Source organism: Schistocerca serialis, chromosome 2 (genome assembly GCF_023864345.2).
Source record: "Schistocerca serialis cubense isolate TAMUIC-IGC-003099 chromosome 2, iqSchSeri2.2, whole genome shotgun sequence".
In the NCBI taxonomy this organism is placed as follows: Eukaryota; Metazoa; Arthropoda; class Insecta; order Orthoptera; family Acrididae; genus Schistocerca; species Schistocerca serialis.
Genome location: NC_064639.1, coordinates 758,016,044 through 758,040,983, shown reverse-complemented (window position 1 = coordinate 758,040,983; position 24,940 = coordinate 758,016,044). Strand labels below are relative to the sequence as shown.

Sequence of the window (24,940 nt, the reverse complement as noted above, 5' to 3'; positions counted from 1 at the left end):
CAGCCGTCGGAGAGCCGTCTGTGGTTCAACGTGCCACGTCGCATCAGGAATCCTGGTACGCCGCGCCGGCAACGCCATACGTCGTGCAGAAGGAACTAAGTTAAGTGAAAAGCTGTTAAAAATTTTACTAACCTGCACTAAAAGACTGTCGGCGATGGAATCGCCAAAAGAAACTGAGGGTGAACTTAAATCAGAACCTATGTCTGTTGAGGGAACTGTAAATTCTGACAACGGTTCAAGTGTAAAAATGCAGGAAAGTAGTAATGTTAAAGTGAAACATGAAGTGTTGTCTCCTGACAGTAGTGTGGGAAGGGGCAATGATTCAATAATAGAGACCCCTGTAGTAAAGCGGAAAGTAGAAATTGTAAATTTATTGGATGATAGTTTCTCTGATGAATTAAAAACGAAACAGTCATCAGAGATGGTAGAGTTTAAGAAGGAGAAGTTAGATATGACTAATCAGTCAGAAGTTTCATGTAGTTTTGATGATTCTGGTGTTGGAGCTAGTTTTTCGTCACCTGAGTGTGATAAAAAGCCAGCTCGTGAGCAACCCAAAGATGCTGGGGCTGTTGATCTAAATGTTATATTACAAGCAATAGCTGCCAGTCAAACAAATTTTAATATGCGGTTTGAGGCAATGGACAATAAATTAGAATCCAATAATGCTGAATTAAAGTCTGAAATAAGTGAGGTCAAGAGCAGTAATGCTAGAATGAATGCTGAGTTAAAGTCTGAAATAAGTGAACAGGTCAAAAGCAGTAATGCTGAAATGTCAGCCAGTAATGCTAGGATGAACGCTGAATTAAAGTCTGAAATTTTGGCCAGCCAAACAAATTTTAATAAACGATTGGAGGTAATGGACGATACCTTCAAGGCTGGTTGCAATAAGTTGAAAGAGGATCTAGACAGATTGAATTATAAAATTGATTGCAATCATGAGGATATTAAGAAAAAGGTTGCTCAACAGTTTTCTGAAATGTATAAAACAGTTAAATCCGAAGTTGCTGAGGTTCGCAAAGACTTCCAAATGGAAGATGCGAAGCTGGAGCACAAGTTAACAGAAAAGATCGAAGCGGAATCTGAACTGTGCTCAGATAGATTTAAAGATGTTAATATAAAAGTAAACATATGTCAAGCAGAAGTAAAAGCAATCAAAACTGACACTACTCATATTGTGCAAAGAGTAGATAATGTTGAAATGAAAGTAGAAAATATAAGTACTAACATTGCTAACATTGAGAGTAAAGTAGCTTCAGTAACTTCTGGTAATGGTAGTATACAACAAGTTGTAGCTGCAAACGCCGCTTTTATCGGGTGTCGGCAGTTCTTGCGGTTCGATCCAGATAAAAATATCCATCCGCTAGATTTCTGGAACGATTTTGAAGATGTGATTCCACCGACTTGGTCTGAGCGAGAGAAAATCTCATTTATTAGAAGCCATTTAGCAGGTGACGCCATGCGTTGGTCAGCTGATGTTATGTTGAAATGTAAAACATTAGCGGAGTTTAAAACAGCTTTCATTAATGAGTATTGGTCTAGCAATAAGCAAAATGAAGTGTTGAGAGAATTTTGGAGTGGGAAACGCTTCAATGCAGGCAAGGAATCAATTAAAGAGTTTGCTAGGTCATGGATTTCACATTTGTCACATTTGGCGGAAAAGCTAAAACCAGAAATGATTATACTAGGTCTTGAAGCCAAACTGCCGTGGTATTGGCAAACTAGAATTATATCTGCCCCTAGAGACAATCTTGATCGTTTCATTGAGTATTTGGAACGTGTAGAACGTGTTGCTGCCAATGAGGAGCAAGCACGTAATAACAGAAATGCCAATAACAATAATAGTATTAATTTTAAGAACGAGCAAAATGGCAATGTAAACATCAGAACAGTAGGTGTTCGTAATCCTATGAGAGGTAGGAATTGGGGAAATAATTATCAGAACCAACAATGGCGTCCAAGGGATAATAATGTTGTTCCAAACAGAAATATGCATGTAAACAACAGTAAGCAAAGTAATGCTATGCCAGCTAACTATAATGAAAATAAAGGAAACAGTAGTAGACCTAGGCAGGAAAACTAGTTCCCGTCTATGAGGACACTGGCGCTCACCAGGCGGTTACTTTTCCTAAGCCAGTAGTTAAGGGAATTGGTAAGACAGATCAGAATACTCAAACTGAACAGATGGATGAAATGTCGGTAGCACCTAAGGATACAACAGAAATATTAGATCACTCACAGTATTTGATAGATACCGTGTTAGAGACGCTTTCTAAGTGGGAAGAGAAAGAGAAGGCGCAGCAGTGTAACAGTAGAGATGAGCTACAAAATACTGAATTGACAGGTGAAGAAGCAGAAGAAATTCATGCTTATATTTACGATGAGGATGATGTGCTCTTATCTAAAGTGCCTGTGCAGGATGTTGATAATGTACTAATAGATTTAGGACAGGAGATAAGTGGGAATGTAGAGGGTAGGCTGTTTGGGGTCGATGAACCCAGTAGCTGTGACCAGTTGTCACTTGAGAAGGAAACCGACGATAATGGTGAAAGTGGTTTAGCTGTAACTAATGTTATGCCCGGTCTGGAGGCGCAGAATCGCTCAGACTATAGTAATTTGGGTCATGTTCAGCAAACTAAATTTAATGAAGTCGTGCGGTGTTTCGATTTAAAATTAATAGACCGACTGGAAAAAGCAGCTGAGAATGTAATTCAGGAAACCCCTACACACTGTGACCTAAATGTAATGAAGACAGATGTTGATCACTTTAGTTGGAGACAAATCCAAAAGGAACTATTAGATGAATTTGAGGAACCACCTGTACAACCTAGAATAAGCCACCCTATAATAATAGTGAATATGTTGGGTATCAATGTACGTTGTCTCTTAGACAGTGGAAGTGAGGTGAGTGCAATATCTCAGTCCTTCTTTGATGCATTACCTGGTAAAGACAAGCTTACAGTAATGAGGGTATCAGGACTAAGAATAATTGGTGCTACTGGCAAGGTGTCAAAAACAGTAAAGCAAGAAGCTTTGCTACCCTTTAACATAAGTGGTAATTTAATTGATCATCCATGTTTAATTGTAAACAATCTCAGTATTGAGGTTTTAATTGGCATAGATTTCTTGTCAAAATATCAGAGTGTTGTTGACTTTGAAAGAAGCCAGTTAAAAATGGTCTTGCCAATAACCGGAGTAATTATAGTACCTTTTAGTGATAAACATGTAGTAACTGATCATGAAACTTGGGAGCTGCCTATACGAGTTCTGAAAAATAGGAGGTATTGGGACGAAGGTGTTAATCTTAATAACAATAAGCTGAATACAGAAGAAGAAGAAGAAGCAATTATTTTAGACAAAATAGAAACTAAATTGCAGGAAATCGATAGGATTTCAGCCAATCAAAAGGAAGAACTGAGACAGGTTCTAAAAAGGCATCATAAAGTATTTTCAGATCGACGTGGCAGATTCATAGTAACCAATGAATGCTGTAGGGAGGAGGTTGTTCTGTAACCTCTACACAGTGTGGCAGCTGTGCAGTCCCAGCTGTGTGAGATCTTCTTTCCTTTTCAGGTCTCACTCACTCTTCATCTTTCCTATCCACAAAAAAAATTTCGACCTCTTCTTTCCAGACATGAAAATTTTCTGTCATGGCTATCGAGCCATGAGTTATGTAACCATACTATCTACCGATTAGTGACAAAAAAAAAAATACCTAATGGGACAAACCTAATAGTGACAAACAATAGAGAAGTATGACGTAATTAAGATACAAATGTATTTGAGTAACAATTATGTATAGCACCCTGGTAATATAGTAAGTACAAAGTGTTGTTTTATTGGAAATGGTCCACCAACAGTAATTTAAAAAGATATATGAATTCATGTACAAGCAGGATCTGAAATGGTAGTGAAACCTAGTGTATGCTGTAGAGCTAGCTAATTAATAATAAAAGAGATTGCTTAGTGTTATGAAAAATATGCAGATAAGTTGTAAGATTAAACTCACCTGGTGTAGCAAGGAAAGGCAGTGTAATAGAATTGAGCAGTGTTTGTGGTTGAGACGTGAAGGACACGTCCCTTACGTATTTATAAGGTTGGAGCTGGCCATTATTTTAGTGTAGTGTGTGACAGGATACACCTACACGTATTGAGGTTATGAGTTGGAGGCGTGGATGCGACCATAGGTACCCTTATGTTAGATGAGACAGAATAGCTCATGGTGTCCTATAGGTTTAAGGAATTTAGCATTACGCTTGGCCAGAATTATTTGATGCACTTTAGTGGTAGGTCTGAGAGAGACTACCTGAGGTTTCAGCGTCCAATCGAGTGGAAATGGATTGCCACGTGAGCAAACTAATCAGATGCAATACACTATGACTATGAAATAAATGTGCTATCCTATGCTTTAAATTTAAATGGAGGGAGTATTACCTAAGTTCATACACTAGCAAAGTAAGTAAGTACATAATGACAGACGTAAAACATTATTTTAGCTCAGCATGAATACACTTCAAAGTAAGTAAGTACCTAATTGCAGATTTGGAACTGACAACAGCAGAGGACCAATAAGTGGATTTTGTAGTCAACTAAACATAGTGTGTTTTGAACACTCACAATTGTACTGTTACCAAAAGTTACTCACATGTACAAAGAAGCTGAGAAAACAACCACTAATCATACTCATACTATCTCTAAGAATAAGGTAATCAAAGATGAGTCAGTTAAGTAAATAAAATGCAGATTTGTCAGGAATGTACCGAGCATTGGTTCAGTGTTCCGGCCCAGAACTAATAAATTCAGATTAAATAGGATTTATGATTATATGCCTTGAGCATAAAATTTTCTCTTGTAAGTGACTAATGGCGTTTTGAACCATTTGTTTACCGATTTTATGACAATTAAGTAACCACGAGAGTAGAATTGAAACAAAATTCTGTTAACTTTGTTCCAGCAACATACTGAAGGATAAAATGTATATATCCCCATTTCATTGTGACCCTCCCTTAGATTTTAAGTGAACAGAGTCTGAGGCACTCTTTTTGTTTGTTCTACAGGACAAACCAGATAATGGCAGCCTGGTAGCTGCGTGAAAGCGTGGAGTGACTTGGACACAACTCACAGTGACCCCTCCCCTTTCCCCCATGTAATTTAGAGAGAACGTGAAGGACGCACACCATAGCAACTTCCCCTCCTCTACCCTTGTGAATGGAAGTGTAGGACGCCAGCCAAAGCGGCTACAACCACGTGTGTAAAAATTATTTGTGAACTTTTCTTTCAGGTTTAGAAAAGACTGCTAAGAGATAAACATCTGTTTATGTATCATGTTATTTTCTTTGAATTTGTGTATGTAAAAATGTATTTAATGGATCTAAGATTTTCATAAATTTTCAATTTCTATGTGTTTGTTTGTCTAAGGCAATATGTATGCCAAAATATTTCATGACTTTGCTTTAAAAATTTGAGTAATGACATTGTTTAAAAGGCAGTGAATATGCCTACAATTTAAATAATTAATGTAGGTAATCAGTTTCCTTTAATGTTTCTACAGGTTTATATTTCAATTTTGGTTTTTCATAGGGAGTTAAACTGTACTCTTGCTTCCCTTTTTGTAATTAAATTTTTTTTTCATTCATTAACATTCATAAACAAAAAATTTAAGTAGAGGGTGATGTAGGGAAGCAGCCTACTCACGCTGTAATAAATTCACATCAGTTTCCGTTGTGTGCCAGCCAGTCTGCTGTAACTAGCTCTGACGTCATAAATGTTGCGCAATACCTTAAAAATCAAGTAAATGAACTAAAACTTTTCTAGCATGTCAGAAATAATACTAAATTAATGTGTGTTAAATATCAGTTCGATAACTTCAGCCATTTCCGAGATTTGGACGTTTTTCTGGAAAAATCATTGGCGCAACAGAAAAGAGCTAGTGACTTCAAAATTTATATTTAGATTCATCTTTCATAATGATTTAATAAAAACAGTACTTTGGATTTCACAAATTAAGACTTTAGTGGAAATTCATGATTTTCTGGTTTTCGTCTCAAAACTGAAGGAAGCAAGATAGATTAAGTAGGCTAGTAAATAAGGCTAGGATGTTTAGATTTAAATAGGTTGGAGGTCCGCTATGATTATGAACATGTGTAAAGTTTCTTTTTAATACCTATAAAATTATAGCGATAGCGGATCTCAAAAGGGACAGTTCAGAGCTCATCTGCTGCGTGCTGTGTAATTTAATTAATTCTCTCGCCTAAAGTATTTAACTTAGCCACGTCAAAATTTTATTATCAATACTTACCTGCGTGCTGAATGCACGTTTAAATTAAGAGCTTCTTCGGCCATCAGCCAAAGAAGCTATAAATTATTATGTAACTTGAAGTGGTGCGTTACTAGCCCAGCGGCTAGTCGAGAGAGCCAGAAAGATCAGGCGTTCCCTTCGCCGTCCGCACCGCGGCTTTATATATAAGAACACTGCGCGAGGAAGGAAGGCCCCAGTTCTCTCCAGACGCTGAATGACACGCCATCTGTGTCGGTAGTTGCGTCGCATCAGTGTATCTGCTACAAACAGCCTCGGGTGCCGTATTAAGTTACTAGAGATACGCGGAACCATGAAGATATTTTATGTGAAGTGTTAATTCTGGGATGATTTTCATTAACTAGCTTCAGTTTGCGTATTGTCGTATTTTTCACGTGCCGTCGCGGGACAGACATTCTACCAAATATTTAGCGTGGCGTTTGATGAAATATTTTCATCAAATTTTGGCGAGCATTCTTTTTAACATTTGATTCGGACATTTATAGTTGCATCAGCGCATTAGACTCTGAACTGTTCTGTTAGTTAGGTTGTAGGGATACTTGTGGTTTTTATTGGTGAATTTCAGAATATACTCAACTATTTTTGGAAAACCGTTTTTGATTAGAAATCCCGGACAATCTCCTAATTCCTCAGAGCTATAAGCTGCAGCTATAAGAACATTCTCAGGTAAAGTGGGCACTAGGATATCTATTTACTGGCTCCAAGTTTTATTAAATCACTTTCTGGGGGTCACGGAGTAAATAGAGAGCCAGTGTTGAGAACGGCAGAAGACAGCAATAACAACATTCTAAAAGCTAGAAACTGAATTTTACATGCAAGCATTTATACAGTAGATTATTTTACAAACTCACTCGCCGCCCCACAGGTTCATGTGCAGATGGGCATGCCTGGGGAAGGTTTAGATAAACAGAGGATGAGATGGAGGGAGAGAGAGAGGTAAGAGGGGATGGGTAGGTAGAGAAGGGGCAAAAAAAAGATGTAAAGACAGAGAGGAAAGGGAAATAGAAGATGGACAGAGAGAGTGGGTGGAGGACAAGATGGACAGGAAAGGGAAGGGGATGGACAGAGAGAGATGGGAGAATGAAATGGATGGATAGGGAGGTGAGGAGGTGTTGGTCAGGGAGAGAGGAGAGGAGGAGATGGGCCAAGAGATGTGCACATTATATGTGACATACACATATGCTGGCGAGGCTTCAGGGAAAAGGCTAGTCTTAATATAAATAAAGTTGAGAATGTGTGTGTATGACTGGGAAATCCTGCCAGGCCCCTGGACCAAAGTGGACGAAATTTGGCACACAGATTGCTTGTCCCAAGAGGACCATCATAGTGGGGTCTACAATGCTCTAGCTCTAATATTTACAGAGATAGAGACATGCAACATTTTTAAGCCCCTGACGTATCAGCTGTCCTGCTGGGAATAGTATCCATCTCTTTGCAGGGCAACCTACACAAGTCTCCTTATGTAGAATTGGGTAGGCAACCACAATACATGGATGTATTGCCTCCCCCCAGCATACACACAATCGTCCCCAGCCTTCTGCAGACAACAGTGTGTGATTTCCAAGTGATGACCATCAGTACATCACAACAAGTGTGCACTACATGCATTGCTATTACGCAGCTGGAGCATGCGTCATGTCATGAGGTTGCCAGACATAAGCCAGGCTCTTAGCACAGGTTGTACCGTTGTATTCATCCAGTGTGAAATACCTACATGTTTCCATCCCCTTTATACATACATATAAATGCTATGTTCATTTCATGTCTGGCTAGGATGACATAGTACGCTTTGCAGCATGACAGTATAGTATTAATACATTGTGACGCCAGATGGGCGAGCCTGGGGGAAGCTTGAAATGGATAGAGGAGATGGAGAGAAAGGGGGCAGGAGGGCATGGGTAGGATGAGAGGGGGCAGAGGTGTATGGAGGAGGAGGAGGAGGAGGAGGAGGAGGAGGGCAGGAAGCGATGGATAGGCAGAGTGGGGGCAGGAGGGGATGTATAGAGATGAAGGGGGAGGAGAAAATGGATGGAGAGAGAGGAGGTGGAGGAGATGGTCAGAGAGAGGAGAGGGCGAGATGGACACAGGAAAAGGAGAGTAGGAGATGGACAGAAAGAAAGGAGGAAAGAGGAGACAGGCTAAGAGGTGAGAAGGGAAGACGGACAGATAAGGAGGCAAGGAGGTAATGGGCAGAGAGGGGGAAGAGGAGATGAACCAAGAGTTATGTGCATTGTATGTGGCGTGCATGTACACAGGTGAAGCCACACAGAAAAATCTAATATCAGACTGTAAGTATGTATGTCCAAGATATCGTCAAAAACTTCTGGATTGGTTTCAACCAAATTTAGTACACGGACAACAAACATCACAGGTGTTAGTACCACTATGGGGCTTATAACTTCCTAGCTCCAGTAAGAATGGAGATCCAGCAAGCACTTTTTAGGCCCCTGATTTATAGGTTGTCCTGCACGTGTCCTGTGGGAACATTATCCGCCTGCCTTAACGATGTGCTGTGCAAGTCAGCCTACACATAAGGGGTAGGAAATTGTTTTCAGCCCCCACTGTTAGTCTGCCCTGCATGATAATCATGTTGTTGTGGAGCAGTATTGGCCTGATTCATCGATGGATAGGGAGAGGGGGAGGAGGCAATGGATAGAACAGCAAATGAGTCTGAAATGCTTTGCAGAGGGTACTTCCGTTTGTACACCTTGTTAGGGCTTCTTCCCATTCAATTTGTGGTCTGTGTGCAATGTAATTAGGCTTATCTTGAAAGTTTGGAAGGTAGGAGACGAGGTACTGGCAGAAGTAAAGCTGTGAGTACCGGGCGTGAGTCGTGCTTCGGTAGCTCAGTTGGTAGAGCACTTGCCCGCGAAAGGCAAAGGTCCCGAGTTCGAGTCTCGGTCAGGCACACAGTTTTAATCTGCCAGGAAGTTTCATATCAGCGCACACTCCGCTGCAGAGTGAAAATCTCATTCAGGCTTATCTTGTCTTCTCAGTCCCTACAGGTCCATACACAGGATGCTGGCAGATACAATTCTCTCTAATTTTAATTTTGTATCATAGTGAGAATCAGTAGTTCTATTGTGCCATCTACTATGATGTGCAGTTGTCAATATACAATGCAATTTTATTTTGATTACATGAAAAATTTAGGACTTATGCTGTTCTTTTATTTGTTTGTGCGCTTATATCTCACTGTCAAAGGAACCTCCAGTTACCTTCAACGAATTAAGGTATAACTAACAAAGAGAAACAGTTTTTAAGAACAAACTCGGTGCTCACTGCACTGTGTTAACAATAAATTATCAAACTTCTCTCAGTGTAATAAAAATACCAGGGAAGCTGATACTTTGTTAAATGCTGCTCTGCTTTCCTTTTTTTCTTTTTCCTGGATTTTATCCTGTAACTTCATGGGGTTAGAATGTCTTTTAGTGGAATTTGGCAATGTTAGTGGTAGACGATGGCCAAATGCCCTTCATGTGGGCATTCCTTTCAAGGAATTTATGTGCCTCCAACTTTCTGCATCTAATGTTATCCATATAAATGTATGTGGATGTCTTCTAAATGTTTGTGAGTTGGGCAACTGAGGTGGGATGTGAATATGTGGATGTCTTCTACATGTTTGTGAGTTGGGCACCTGAGGTGGGGTGTGAAAAGTGTTATAACCTTTAATCACTAATAAATTGCGTGGATATGCAGAAGTAGAAACACTAGCGGGTTAGATGCTACTAACTCCGTATCTGTCATTCGACTGCCGTGCCGTGACATGCGGTTGGCACCGTTCATAGCCAGGTGGCGCTCCCGCGCTCGGCCGAGCTGCGGAGCGCCTCTATCGCCGTGTTCGCATACTGACGTAGCGGCGCTTTTAAATCTCGTGGCACTGTCAGAACACTTTTCCCCCCTTGGAAAAAAAAAACACTCACTTCCTGGGAGACACGGATAGTGCGGAGACATCCATGGCCTCTGGGGAGGCCCCGAGAAGATCCCGCGGATAAACACGAGAGTATGGTCGAAAGTGTCCAGGACGGAAGCTGGCGCGTGGAACGTGCCTCCTGGACGAGATGATGGGTGAAAACTCCGGAGCAGCATCCATAGGTGTCGTGGACCCGGGGGTGTGCTCCAGCGAGATGGGTCCCGGAGAAGGCTGCGTAGCGCCTGGGGCCGGTTCCGGCGCACTCGGAAACGGTAGCGATGGCGGCTGCAGCAACACGCACGGAAGATCAGCAGCAGCGACAGGACTGGCTTCTCGGGCTGGTGAAGGCGAAAGAAGGGGCGATGGCACCGGTGTGGCCACCACTCGTGGGCGCATCTGGTCGTAATGGCGAACAACCATGCCGTCGTCCATACGTATTTCACAAAGCCGGCGGCCGCGAAGAGCCTGGACCACCCCTGGAATCCATTTAGGGCGAGATCCATACCCTCGTGCCCACACGTCGGCACCCATCGAGTATTTTCCCGCACTAGGGGACACAGTACAAGGCCTGACAGGGTGAAGCAGGTGCAGTAGAGTGCGCAGTTGGCGGCCATGCAAGAGTTCAGCCGGGCTGCGATCACCCAGAGGCGTGAAGCGATAAGAACTCAGAAATTGCAACAGAGTGTCATCTGTGGAAAAATCACTAAGGAATTTTTTCATCTGGCTTTTGAAAGTGCGGACAAGGCGCTCGACCTCCCCATTCGATTGCGGATGGAAGGGCGTTGCCGTAACATGATGAATCTCTTGTCCAGTAGAAAAATCACGGAAGGCCTGCAAAGAGAACTGAGGGCCATTGTCCGTGACAATCGTGGATGGAAGACCTTCTAGCGCAAAGATTTTGGACAAAGCCAGCGTCGTCGCCGCAGTGGTGGGCAACGGACATTGAACAACAAACGGAAACTTCGAGAAGGCGTCAATCAACAGTAGCCAATAAGTGCCGAGGAAGGGGCCGGCAAAGTCAGCGTGCACTCGTTCCCACGGCTGCGCTGGATCAGGCCACGGAGAGGGCATTGTACGGGGTGCAGCCAGTTGTTGAGCACACTGACCACACGCAGCGACCATGTGGGCGATGTCCGAATCAATACCGGGCCAATAAACGTGCCTGTGGGCCAGGGACTTAGTCCGAGAAATCCCCCAATGGCCCTCATGCAATAGTTTGAGAACACCTTTGCGAAGAGAGGCTGGCACCACAACCCGTGGAGATGCGCCATCCGTGGCCAGAAGAACAACACCCTCACGAACAGACAAACGAAGGCGCAAGGCATGGTAGTTGCGAAGGGGATCCGATGCCCGACCCTTGGTCCTGTCCGGCCAACCCCGTTGAACAAAACCGACCACCTGACGCAGGACCGGGTCCCGCGCAGTAGCCGACGCGACCTGCGAACCTGTAAGTGGAAAACCCTCGACCGCACGACGTTCTTCCTCATCAATGTGGAAACAGAGTAGTTCATCTCGATCGAAAACCGGGTCGGGGCCCATCGGCAAACGCGACAACGCGTCAGCGTTGTCGTGCTGGGCCATGGGGCGATAGTGAATCTCATAGTGAAAACGAGACAAGTATAAGGCCCAGCGTTGCAGGTGGTGAGCTGCCTTATCCTGAAGCGACGCCGAGGGGCTGAACAGAGAGACCAGCGGCTTGTGGTCGGTGATGAGGTGAAACTTAGAACCATACAAAAAAACGCTGAACTTTTTTAGAGCATAAATGATAGCGAGCGCCTCCTTTTCGATTTGAGAGTAACGCCATTGGGCATCGTTGAGGGTCTTGGAAGCGTAGGCGATGGGTCGTTCCGACCCATCCTCATACCGATGGGCGAGAACAGCCCCTAGGCCATACTGTGACACATCAGTCGCCAGAACCAAGTGCTGACCCGGACGGAATGTGGCAAGACAAGGCGCCGACTGCAAATGAGCCTTCAGGCGGACAAAAGCCTGCTCACACTCGTCGGACCAACAGAAAGGAACGTTTTTGCATAACAGCTGATGCAGAGGATGAGCCACCGCTGCCGCGGATGGAATGAATTTGTGATGATAAGCAACCTTGCCTAGAAACGCCTGAAGTTCTTTGACCGTAGACGGCCGGGGTAGAGCGGTAATGGCCGCAATGTGCTGTCGTAGAGGACGTATACCCTCACGGGACAAGTGGAAACCAAGATACACAATGGAGGGTTGGAAGAACTGTGACTTGTCCAGATTGCACTTCAACCCAGCGGAATGCAGAACCCGAAACAGTGAACGCAAATTGCGAAGGTGCTCCTCAGTGGAGGCCCCCGTGACAACAATGTCATCCAGGTAGTTGATGCAGCCAGGAACGGAAGCCGTGAGCTGTTCCAAAAACCGCTGAAAAATGGCCGGCGCACTAGCGACGCCAAATGGTAACCGCTGGTACTGATACAACCCACAAGGAGTGTTGATGACGAGAAATTCCTTGGAAGATGCATCCAACGGCAACTGATGGTACGCCTCCGATAAGTCAAGTTTGGAAAAGAACTGGCCCCCAGCGAGCTTGGTAAATAACTCCTCAGAACGGGGAAGAGGATAAGTGTCAATGAGGCTCTGAGCGTTGACAGTTGCTTTAAAATCACCACACAATCGCAGACTCCCGTTTGGTTTGGAAACCACCACGATTGGCGATGCCCATTCACTGGAGGTAACAGGAAGGAGAATCCCTGAAGCTGTTAACCGGTCTATCTCAGCCTTGACAGGTGCACGCAACGCCACCGGAATAGGGCGTGCCCGGAAAAACTTAGGGCGAGCTGTAGGTTTAAGAGTAATGTGGGCTTCAAAATCCTTGGCACGACCCAGACCCGCAGAGAACACGGACGAGAATTCAGAACACAAGCCATCCAGCTGTTGATACGGAATATCCTCAGATATGAGGTGCACATCATCATCAATGGAGAACCCGAACAACTGGAAAGCATCATAGCCAAACAGGTTTTCAGTGCCCGCATGATCCACCACATAAAACGTGAGGGGCCTAACAACAGACTTGTAGGCAGTGGAAGCATCAAACTGGCCAACGATAGGAATTTTCTGCTTATTATAAGTTCGTAGCTTTCGCGTAACTGGAGACACGGGAGGGGAGCCCAACTCCAAATACGTGCGAGAATTAATGAGAGTTACCGCAGAGCCAGTGTCCACTTGCATGCGAATGTCTTTATCCAGAACCCGAACAGTAACAAACAACTTATTTGTTTGAGAAAGCACACAGTTAACATCCATGTCCGATGCCTCGTCCTCGTCGACAGGAACTTTAGGAGACTGATACACAGAAGCAATGTGGCCTTTTTTCCTACATGAATTACACGTGGCCCAACGTTTTGGACACGCGGCCCTGTCATGCTGTACGAAACAACGTGGACAAGAAGGAAGTGCGGAACGAACCTGCTTCTGTGGTTGCTGTTTTCGCTGCGAGTGTGGCGGCCCAACGCGACGTTGTTGACGCGAGTGCACCGCCGCCACATCGTCGTTTCCCTGTGAAACAGGCAAATTGTCCGCGTCGAAAGTGGTTTGTACAGCGCCGACATCACACCACGCGTCTATTTGCGCACCAGCAGCGTGAGACACTTCAAAAGATTGAGCGATGCTGAGAACTTCCGACAACGACGGGTTTGGCAATTGTAAGGCACGTTGCCGAACTTCTTTATCAGGAGCAAGCCGTAGAATAGCGTCCCTAACCATTGAATCAGCATAAGACTCATGATGAGTGTCCGTGACAAACTGACATTTCCGACTCAGACCGTGTAGTTCCGCCGCCCAAGCCCGGTAAGATTGATGGGGCTGTTTACGACACCGGTAGAACGCCACGCGGGCGGCAACGACGTGGGTGTTTTTTCGGTAATAGTTGGACAATAATTCACACATTTCTTGGAAGGACAGAGAGGCAGGTTCCCGCAGAGGGGCTAACTGAGATAGCATCTGATAGATCCGTGGGGAAATCCAAGATAGAAATAACGACTTACACATAGGAGCGTCGACAACGCCGAAAGCCAAGAAGTGTTGCCGCAAACGCTTCTCATAATCCTCCCAGTCTTCAGCGGCCTCGTCATAAGGAGGGAACGGAGGCGGAGAAGAGGAAGACAGACGATGAGTAAGCGACGTCGACAACGCCTGAATAGCAGCCGTCAGCTGTGTTTGTTGTTCAATGAGCGCTTGCATAAGCTGTTCCATGTCTGCCCCGACACGAACACGCAATTCCACAATGCAGGAAAAAAAATATCCGACCTCGTCGCCAAAAAGTGTTATAACCTTTAATCACTAATAAATTGTGTGGATATACAAAAATAGAAACACTAGCGGGTTAGATGCTACTAGCTCCGTATCTGTCATTCGACTGCCGTGTCGTGACATGCGGCCGGCGCCGTTCATAGCCAGGTGGCGCTCCCGCGCTCGGCCGAGCTGCGGAGCGCCTCTATCGCCGTGTTCGCGTACTGACGTAGCGGCGCTTTTAAATCTCGTGGCACTGTCACAACAAATACCAACCCAATATTCACCTGGATGGATGTGGGAAACTCGTCTTGGCACTCTGGCCCTTGTCATTAATCAACTAGGCAAATTCGATCTGGGGCTAACACCTCCCCAAACCCCAGAAGCGGCATGCTAACATGTGCAGCTATCCAGGTGGGTCTTTTGTAAAAGCTGCTACTGCCACAATTCTACTAAATAGCTGTTGTTTATCTATTATTGTGATCTTTAATTTTTATGCAACAACAGTTGTGCAACTGACAGCAGTGTTTTATCCTTGAATTTATAACTTGTACGTGAAGAGGCCAGTAACATATGTTTTTAATTTTCCTTTCATCTTTTAGGATTACAGATCTATTACTCTGTGTATGATGGATGCTTTTTGAACACCATTGAACTAGAAATATAGAACCTTCGCACCCCTCCCCCCCCCCCCCCCCCCTCCCCTTTCCACTAGTTTCTACATAAGGAGAAAAAGAATACTTGAAAGTTACTTTTGCTGTTTTGTACACTGGCTAAAACTGGTTATCTAAATGAGTTAGTTCTTCACTTTATTTGCATTTCTTAAGAGGCTACTTCCATAAAGAAGACACTGAACCAACAGTCGTAGGCCTGCCTGTTCAGCGATCATCCACATTGTGTGTGAGCCAGTTGCATTTGAGTGCTTGATTAGTAACTTGTGTGTGTTTTCAGAGAACACTGTAGGTTCTGAAGAGTCCTTTAAAGTAATGGGAGATCATTGGTGCAGGTTAAGAACAGTACTGGGTTTTGAACTGAACTTTGTGGGCTTCCGTTCTGGGTTGAATTTTATTCCTGTGTTGCAGTTTACGCATGTGACTCTCTTTTCCCATCTAAGACACCATCCAATACAACACGGATGCTACTAATGCCATCAGATTTTAATTACCAACATAGAATTTTATTGTCCCCATTTACAGGTCTTCACAAAGTAACAAAACATTTATGTCAACAGGATAATGTTTGTTGCAAGAACATATATAGCTTTCTCTATAGAGGATTTTTTTTTACAAAAGACAAATTGAGAGGCAGCTGGCAAATCATGCTGTAAAAAATGAATAAGTACTGTTTGGTAGGCCATCAGTGTTATCTACTGATATTTTCACGTATCACACAATTCAATTTGGATTGCCCTCAAATATCTTTATGTACAAAAATATGAATAAAACAAAGTTGGATGTAAAGATTAATATTTTGCACTCGTATTGACTCAAATTTGTTTCAAAACAAGTTTTCAGACTGTAAACAAGGGGTTCTGCAAATCCAACTATATATTCAATAAAATAATGCAATGAAAATGAATTTATGGCCTTCAGTCTCATATATTCACATTTTATTATATGTCCTCTCCGACAACTGCTTTTGTCAGTACTTGCAACAATGCTTGCAAGTTTAACAGTATCAGACTTTTGGTAAACATATTCAAGTACCACTAAAATTCTTGTTCATACTGATTAGATTATGTACTCAACCTCTAATAGGATATCTAAAGTAAAAAGCTATATTGTTTTTTTTTTATATTCATCAGAAATACATGAACTGAATAGTGACACATCTCATTAATTTTGTGGAACCACGTTAGACATTTGCATTGATATTAACACCAAACCTGTGTGAAGTGTAGCTGCTATAAGATAAACTGGAAACATTAATTATTTTCCTTCTGACATCATTGCCCATAACACAGATCATGAGTCACACACTGCATTACAATTCGTTACGACATTTAGATCTCTTACAATTTTTATAAACATTAGTAATTTTTTGTCTCTTTGACAGGCATATGGAGCAGATGCTGACAGAAAGCTTGATATACCTGGTGAAAATTTATCAAATGTGCTATCAGCTCGGGAATTTGTTGGTTGGTACAATGGGCTACCATCATGCAAAGATCTCTCAGTCAATCTTGATACTGAGGTAGCTGTTGTTGTCGGGCAAGGGAATGTTGCTCTTGACGTGGCTAGGATTTTGTTGACACCTGTAGACAAATTAAAGGTAAGAGAATCAAATTTATATTACTTAAAGAGAATTATAGTAGATACAGTCAAGTTCATCTTCAAAAGACAACTTACATCTATGAGAGACAAACATTTTATACTTGTGAAAATTGGTCATTGGAGAATCTTGTTAATTTTGAGAAAATAAGAATTAGTTTAAACTAAAAGCTTTATAAATGGAACAGTCAATAAAATAAAGGCAAAACCACTTTGAACCTATTCATGAGAAACATTTTAAAAAATTAAGACAGCAACAAATGATCCCACAAAGTTAATTAACAATTCCTGGACGTAGTTTTCCAAATTATTATCTGCATTTTTGGTCCCACTTTCTACATACACTTGGTCTTCCTTAGTTCCTTGGTAGGGACGTTTTTCTCTCTCTTAGTGTTCAAAATGTACCAAATGTAGTAGCTTTCCAGCCTCACTTTATATCTTGTGACACTAAACACAATGTAATATAGTTGTGTTCTTGTGGTATTCAGTCCAGAGACTGGTTTGATGCAGCTCTCCATGCTGCTCTATCCTGTGCAAGCTTCTTCATCTCCCAGTACCTACTGCAACCTACAGCCCTCTGAATCTGCTTAGTGTATTCATCTCTTGGTCTCCCTCTACGATTTTTACCCTCCACGCTGCCCTCCAATACTAAATTGGTGATCTTTTAGTCAAGTTGTGTTACAAACTTCTCTTCTCCCCAATACTATTCAATACCTCCTCATTAGTTATGTGATCTACCCATCTAATCTTCAGCATTCTTCTGTAGCACTACATTTCAAAAGCTTCTATTCTCTTCTTGTCCAAACTATTTATCGTCCATGTTTCACTTCCATACATGGCTACACTCCATACAAATACTTTCAGAAACGACTTCCTGACACTTAAATCTATACTCGATGTTAACAAATTTCTCTTCTTCAGAAACGCTTTCCTTGCCATTGCCAGTCTACATTTTATATCCTCTCTACTTTGACCATCATCAGTTATTTTGCTCCCCAAATAGCAAAACTCCTTTACTACTTTAAGTGTCTCATTTCCTGATCTAATTCCCTCAGCATCACCCGACTTAATTTGACTACATTCCATTATCCTAAAGCCAGTAAAATTTTTAATAACAACATGAATGTCTGATCTTCTGGACTCGAAATTTTTCAAAACGGTCGTCCCCAAGGAGTTGATTTTTAAATGAAAGTCAAACGCTCTGTGATTTAAGAAATTCATCATACATTCTCACACACAGTTCATCTTGTGTTAAAGGAAATTTACTTTGAAAGTAATGCTTTTCTAACAACCATTTGCAATATTTTCCTGTGACCTGCTAGAAATAGGTTCATTTCAGCAGATGCCAGAAAGCGCCAGATATCAGGCGTCACCGCGCTTGCGCAGTTACGATGACACAGGAAGCCCGTATGTTCGTACGTGTAAAACATTAAAAGATCTCACATTATGTCATGAAAGAAACAAGACATCGGAGGGTACTCCAAAAGCATTGGAATTTCAAGAACCATACTAAAATGCATAATTCGGCTCAAAGTGCAGATTCAGATGTAAATTTTCTTGGAGTAGCAGTACTGTTTTCTCATGTTTGATTCTTTATTATGGCATAGTGCCATACGTGCTAGAAGATGAAAACATGCACTTTTGAAATGCAGGGAACAGTTGAAACTAACCATTAGTGTGGAATTAAACATTTCGGTTCAAATAAATTGACTGCCTCAATGGAAAAAATTAATAAAAGCCAAATTTCTTTAGAACACCGACAAAAATAACTTCATTGGTCTGCAAGGTGATTAATACTTCACTGTCAGAAAAGTGGAAATAAAATAAAATCTGAAACCAATAACATATTTTAGTCTACTGGAATTATGTGAATGTATTTTACTTCACCTGATGGCTCGCAGCCACAGAAATCTGTTTTGTTTTCACTTGACGTGAGAGCAAAACCCGAACTGCGACAATACTAGCAATACTAGATAGTGGTACCCCCCCCCCCCCTCCCCCGCCGCCCCTTTCTTCGAGCGTTTGAGGTAGAACGCAGAAAATTTAACACATTGACTGCTACGTGAGTTAAATATAACTCACAGGAAGTGTTCTCTTCGGGCCACGTGAAGTAAATACAACTCACAGACATTTTTCCATTTAAAGCTCTGTGGTGCAGTTGTAACTTACAGGAGCGTGCTGCGACTCTGTCTTATAGTAGGTTATGGCCCCAGTAACAAATCATGTACATGGCCTACGGTTTTCAAGAGCTCAAGAGTAGTTATTGAGATTTGAATTCGTGAGTTATATATCACTCACATGGGTCAGTCATATTGGACTTTTCTTCTTATTATTATTTATTTATTATTTAGTTTGACATATTACTTACACATTAGATGCCAAATCACATACAGTTTTATTTACATTCTTCAACTCTAAGTGCAACAACAATAAACTGAAAAATTTGGGTCATTCCGCTCTGTTTCTCTAACACCTGTATGCACTGTGCTTTATGAAAAAATACTCTACACAAAAATATGAGTCACAAGTCTTACATTTCCATGCAGTTTGTTTGCATTTCTTGACAGCTTACTCTCGTCCAAAATCATTCTTCATTTTTTCGTAGCACACAGTACACCTACGTCTGGCTGCTCCCATGTACAAATTAGTTTGTTGAGTCACATATTCTAAAAGTTCATCAGTTACAAAATATTTGAAGAAATCATATGGTGTGTTGCCTTTGACAGTTAGTGCAACAGAAGCATTTACACCAAAACTGGAATGAATAAATGTAAAGTTATTCATATTTTTATATGTAAGTGGCCCCCAGACAATCTCATTAGAATTCATTCTAAGTTTGTCATCTTCATCTTCAGAACTTTCTGGTATTACACTTACTTCAATTGAACCTGAACCAACTGCAGCAGTTATAGCACTAACACGGTTAGAGATGCTTTGTTGCCTGGTTTTTAAAGCTGTGAAGTCTGGTTGTGTGGACATAAAACTCTTCTTCCTACCTTCACTGATGTGATTTCATCATCAGAATTTCTGGTTTCACTTCTGGTCTCCTCTGGTAAAAATTCATCTGAGCTATCACCAAATAAAGACACAGAATCTCCATCACTTATGTCCATAACTTCATCTAAAAGCTGCTGTACATGCCTTTGTTCATCTTCATAACTTCTACGTGACATATTCTTCTGCCATTTTGAGAAAATAAGCATTAGTATAAACTAAAAGCTTTATAAATGGAACAGTCAATAAAATAAAGGCAAAACCACTTTGAACCTATTCATGAGAAACATTTTAAAAAATTAAGACTGCAACAAATGATCCCACAAAGTTAATTAACAATTCCTGGACGTAGTTTTCCAAATTATTATCTGCATTTTTGGTCCCACATTCTACATACACTTGGTCTTCCTTAGTTCCTTGGTAGGGACATTTGTTTCTCTCTTAGTGTTCAAAATGTACCAAATGTAATAGCTTTCCAGCCTCACTCTATCTTGTGACACTAAACACAATGTAATATAGTTGTTGTGTTCTTGTGGTATTCAGTCCAGAGACTGGTTTGATGCAGCTCTCCATGCTACTCTATCCTGTGCAAGCTTCTTCATCTCCCAGTACCTACTGCAACCTACATCCTTCTGAATCTGTTTAGTGTATTCATCTCTTGGTGTCCCTCTACAATTTTTACCCTCCACGCTGACCTCCAATACTAAATTGGTGATCCCTTGATGCCTCAGAATATGCCCTACCCACCGATCCCTTCTTCTAGTCAAGTTGTGCCACAAATTTCTCTTCTCTCCAATTCTATTCAGTACCTCCTCATTAGTTATGTGATCTACCCATCTAATCTTCAGCATTCTTCTGTAGCACCACATTTTGAAAGCTTCTATTCTCTTCTTGTCTAAACTATTTATTGGCCATGTTTCACTTCCATACATGGCTACACTCTATACAAATACTTTCAGAAACGACTTCCTGACACTTAAATCTATACTCGATGTTAACAAATTTCTCTTCTTCAGAAACGCTTTCCTTGCCATTGCCAGTCTACATTTTATATCCTCTCTACTTCGACCATCATCAGTTATTTTGCTCCCCAAATAGCAAAACTCATTTACTACTTTAAGCACCTCATTTCCTAATCTAATTTCCGCAGCATCACATGATTTAATTCAACTACATTCCATGATCCTCATTTTGCTTTTGTTGATGTTCATCGTATATCCTTCATTCAAGACACTGTCCATTCCATTCAACTGCTCTTCCAGGTCCTTTGCTGTCTCTGACAGAATTACAATGTCATCGGCGAACCTCAAAGTTTTTATTTCTTCTCCATGGATTTTAATTCCTACTCTAAATTTTTCTTTTGTTTCCTTTACTGCTTGCTCAATATACTTATTGAATAACATCGGGGATATGCTACAACCCTGTCTCACTCCTTTCCCAACCACTGCTCCCGTTTCATGCCCCTCGACTCTTTTAACTGCCATCTGGTTTCTGTACAAATTGTAAATAACCTTTCGCTCCATGTATTTGACCTCTGCCACCTTCAGAGTTTGAAAGAGAGTATTCCAGTCAATATTGCCAAAAGCTTTCTCTAAGTCTACAAATGCTAGAAACATAGGTTTGCCTTTCCGTAATCTATTTTCTAAGATAAGTCGTAGGGTCAGTATTCCCTCACGTGTTCCAATATTTCTACAGAACCCAAATTGATCTTCCCCGAGGTCGGCTGCTACCTGTTTTTCCATTTGCCTGTAAAGAATTCATGTTAGTGAAACTTCCTGGCAGATTAAAACTGTGTGCCAGACCGAGACTCGAACTCAGGATCTTTGCCTTTCACGGGTAAGTGCTGTGCCAACAGAGCTACCCAAGCATGACTCACGCCCTGTCCTCACAGCTTTACTACTTCCAGTACCTCGTCTCCTACCTTCCAAACTTTACTGAAGTTCTGAGCTACCCAAGCACGACTCACACCCCGTCCTCACAGCTTTACTACTTCCAGTACCTCTTCTCCTACCTTCCAAACTTTACAGAACTTCTGTAAAGTTTGGAAGGTAGGAGACGAGGTACTGGAAGTAGTAAAGCTGTGAGGACGGGGCGTGAGTCGTGCTTGGGTAGCTCAGTTGGCATAGCACTTGCCCGTGAAAGGCAAAGGTCCTGAGCACGAGTCTCGGTCTGACACACAGTTTTAATCTGCTAGGAAGTTTCATATCAGCGCACACTCCACTGCAGAGTTAAATCTCATTCTGGAATTCATGTTAGTGTTTTGCAGCCGTGGCTTACTAAACTGATAGTTCGGTAATTTTCACATCTGTCAACACCTGCTTTCTTTGGGATTGGAATTATTATATTCTTCTTGAAGTCTGAGGGTATTTTGCCTGTCACATACATCTTGCTCAGTAGATGGTAGAGTTCTGTTAGCCTGGCTCGCCCAAGTTCTAATGGAGTGTTGTCTACTCCCGGGGCCTTGTTTCGCCTTAGGTCTTTCAGTGCTCTGTCAAACTCTTCACACAGTATCATATCTCCTATTTCATCTTCATCTACATTCTCTTCCATTTCTATAATATTGTCCTCAAGAACATCGCACTTGTATAGACCCTCTATATACTCCATCCAACTTTCTGCTTTCCCTTCTTTGCTTAGAACTGGGTTTCCATCTGCGCTCTTTGATATTCATGCAAGTTGTTCTCTTTTCTTCAAAGGTCTCTTTAATTTTCCTGTAGGCAGTATCTTTTTTACCTCTAGTGATATATGCGTATCTTTTTTACCTCTAGTGATATATGCCTCTACATCCTTACATTTGTCCTCTAGCCATCCCTGCTTGGCCATTTTGCACTTCCTCTTGATCTCGTTTTTTAGACGTTTGTATTCCTTTTTGCCTGCTTCATTTACTGCATTTTTATATTTTCTCCTTTCATCAATTAAATTCAATATCTCTTCTGTTACCCAAGGATTTCAATTAGCACTCGTCTTTTTACCTACTTGATCCTCTGCTACCTTTACTATTTCATCTCTCAAAGCTACACATTCGTCTTCTACTGTATTTCTTTCCCCCATTCATTTCAATCATTCCCCAATGCTCTCCCTGAAGCTCTCTACAACCTCTGGTTCTTTCAGTTTATCCAGGTCCCATCTCCTCAAATTTTCACCTTTTTGCAGTTTCTTCAGTTTTAATCTACAGTTCATAACCAATAGATTGTGGTCAGAGTCCACACCTGGAAATGTCTTACAATTTAAAACCTGGTCCCTGAATCTCTGTCTTACCATTATATAATCTATCTGAGACCTTCCAGTATCTCCAGGCTTCTTCCATGTATACAACCTTCTTTTATGATTCTTGAACCAAGTGTTAGCTATGATTAAGTTATGCTCTGTGCAAAATTCTACCAGGCGGCTTCCTCTTTCATTCCTTACTCCCATTCCATATTCACCTACTACATTTCCTTCTGTTCCTTTTCCTACTATCAAGTTCCAGTCACCCATGGCTATTAAATTTTCGTCTCCCTTCACTATCTGAATAATTTCTTTTACTCATCATACATTTCATCAATCTCTTCGTCATCTGCAGAGCTAGTTGGCATATAAACTTGTACTACTGTGGTAGGTGTGAGCTTCGTATTTACATTGGCCACAATAATGCATTCAATATGCTGTTTGTAGTAGCTTACCCGCATTCCTATATTCCTATTCATTATTAAGCCTACGCCTGCATTACCCCTATTTGATTTTGTATTTATAACCCTGTATTCACCTGACCAGAAGTCTTGTTCCTCCTGCCACTGAACTTCACTAATTCCCACTATATCTAACTTTAACCTATCCATTTCCCTTTTTAAATTTTCTAACCTACCTGCTCGATTAAGGGATCTGACAGTCCACACTCCGATCCGTAGAATGCCAGTTTTCTTTCTCCTGATAAATGCGTCCTCCTGAGTAGTCCCCGCCCGGAGATCCGAATGGGGGACTATTTTACTTCTGAAATATTTTACCCAAGAGGAAGCCATCATCATTTAACCATACAGTAAAGCTGCATGCCCTTGGGAAAAACTACGGCTGTAGTTTCCCCTTGCTTTCAGCTGTTCACAGTACCCGCACAGCAAGGGCGTTTTGGTTAGTGTTACAAGGCCAGATCAGTCATTCATCCAGACTGTTGCCCCTCCAACTACTTAAAAGGCTACTGCCAGCTGAGTTACCAGTCATTGAAATATTTATGCTTGTTTTTTATCACCAGGGATACATATTCCATGGATTGACACAGTGATTATTTTGCTCTCCACTGACTTGATTACAGTAACCTTATAAGTACAGTTGTAAAATAAAAATGTTTATACAGTAATAATACAATGAATTCATAATAATCCATCCACATAAGATTACAATTGTTAGAAGTAAATAGCCTAATGACATAAATAATAATGATCATATGTATGCAGAGTGTTTGATCACACTTAAGAAACGTGAGCCACTTATGATGATAAATTATCTGGTAAATTTACATTTACAAAATTATCAACTGAACAAAAAGAATTATACAACAAAAACAGTTTTAATTTAGATTTGCAAATGTAGTGCAATTTCTGAGGCTTTTGAGCTCTGTGGCAAGTGAATTGAACATTTTGGTGCTACCAGATGTGGCACCTATCTGCACCAACAACAGTTGTTTCCTCAAAATGTTCCTGCATCTGTACCGTGATGAATGACTTTTAGAGTTGTTTTCGTAGAGATTAAGGCCTGTAGTTACGAAACACGTAAGAGAGGATAGGTACTGAAAAGCACCACTAAGATTACCAACTGTGCAAACAGTTTGCAGCGAGAGATTCATTGACTTACTCTGCCTATAATTCCAATTAGTGGGTTTTGTAAAATGAAGATCATTTGTTAATAAGTAGAGTTACCCACGAAAATGAGAGCATATGGTATTATAGAGTGAAATAAGTGAAGTTAGCTGCCTTTGTTAAAAACTAAACATCAATGTGTGTACTTATTGCAAAAGTACTTGAGCTTAATTTCTTAACAGTCAGCAGCAAGAATTGTCCCCCACTGATTCTGCAGTCAAGATGGTTGCATACTCTCTGTTGTTGTTGTTGTTGTTGTTGTTGTTGTTGTTGCTGTTGGTTATTGTATGTCGTTGAGATTTGAGGATATTGGTTTGGAAGCTACCATGTCTGTGTAATGTACTGTACAAAATGG

The 24,940-nt window shown here is 41.5% G+C and overlaps 1 protein-coding gene across 2 annotated transcripts in view; it reads left to right on the top strand.

The window, feature by feature from the left end:
* LOC126457963 (NADPH:adrenodoxin oxidoreductase, mitochondrial) overlaps nt 1-24,940 on the top strand; it is an 82,122-nt gene that overhangs the window by 12,446 nt on the left and 44,736 nt on the right. For both annotated transcript variants that reach the window (XM_050094720.1, XM_050094719.1), the window contains exon 4: nt 16,548-16,763. In XM_050094720.1, coding sequence (XP_049950677.1) covers nt 16,548-16,763 — 216 coding nt within the window. The remainder of the gene's footprint in view (nt 1-16,547; nt 16,764-24,940) is intronic.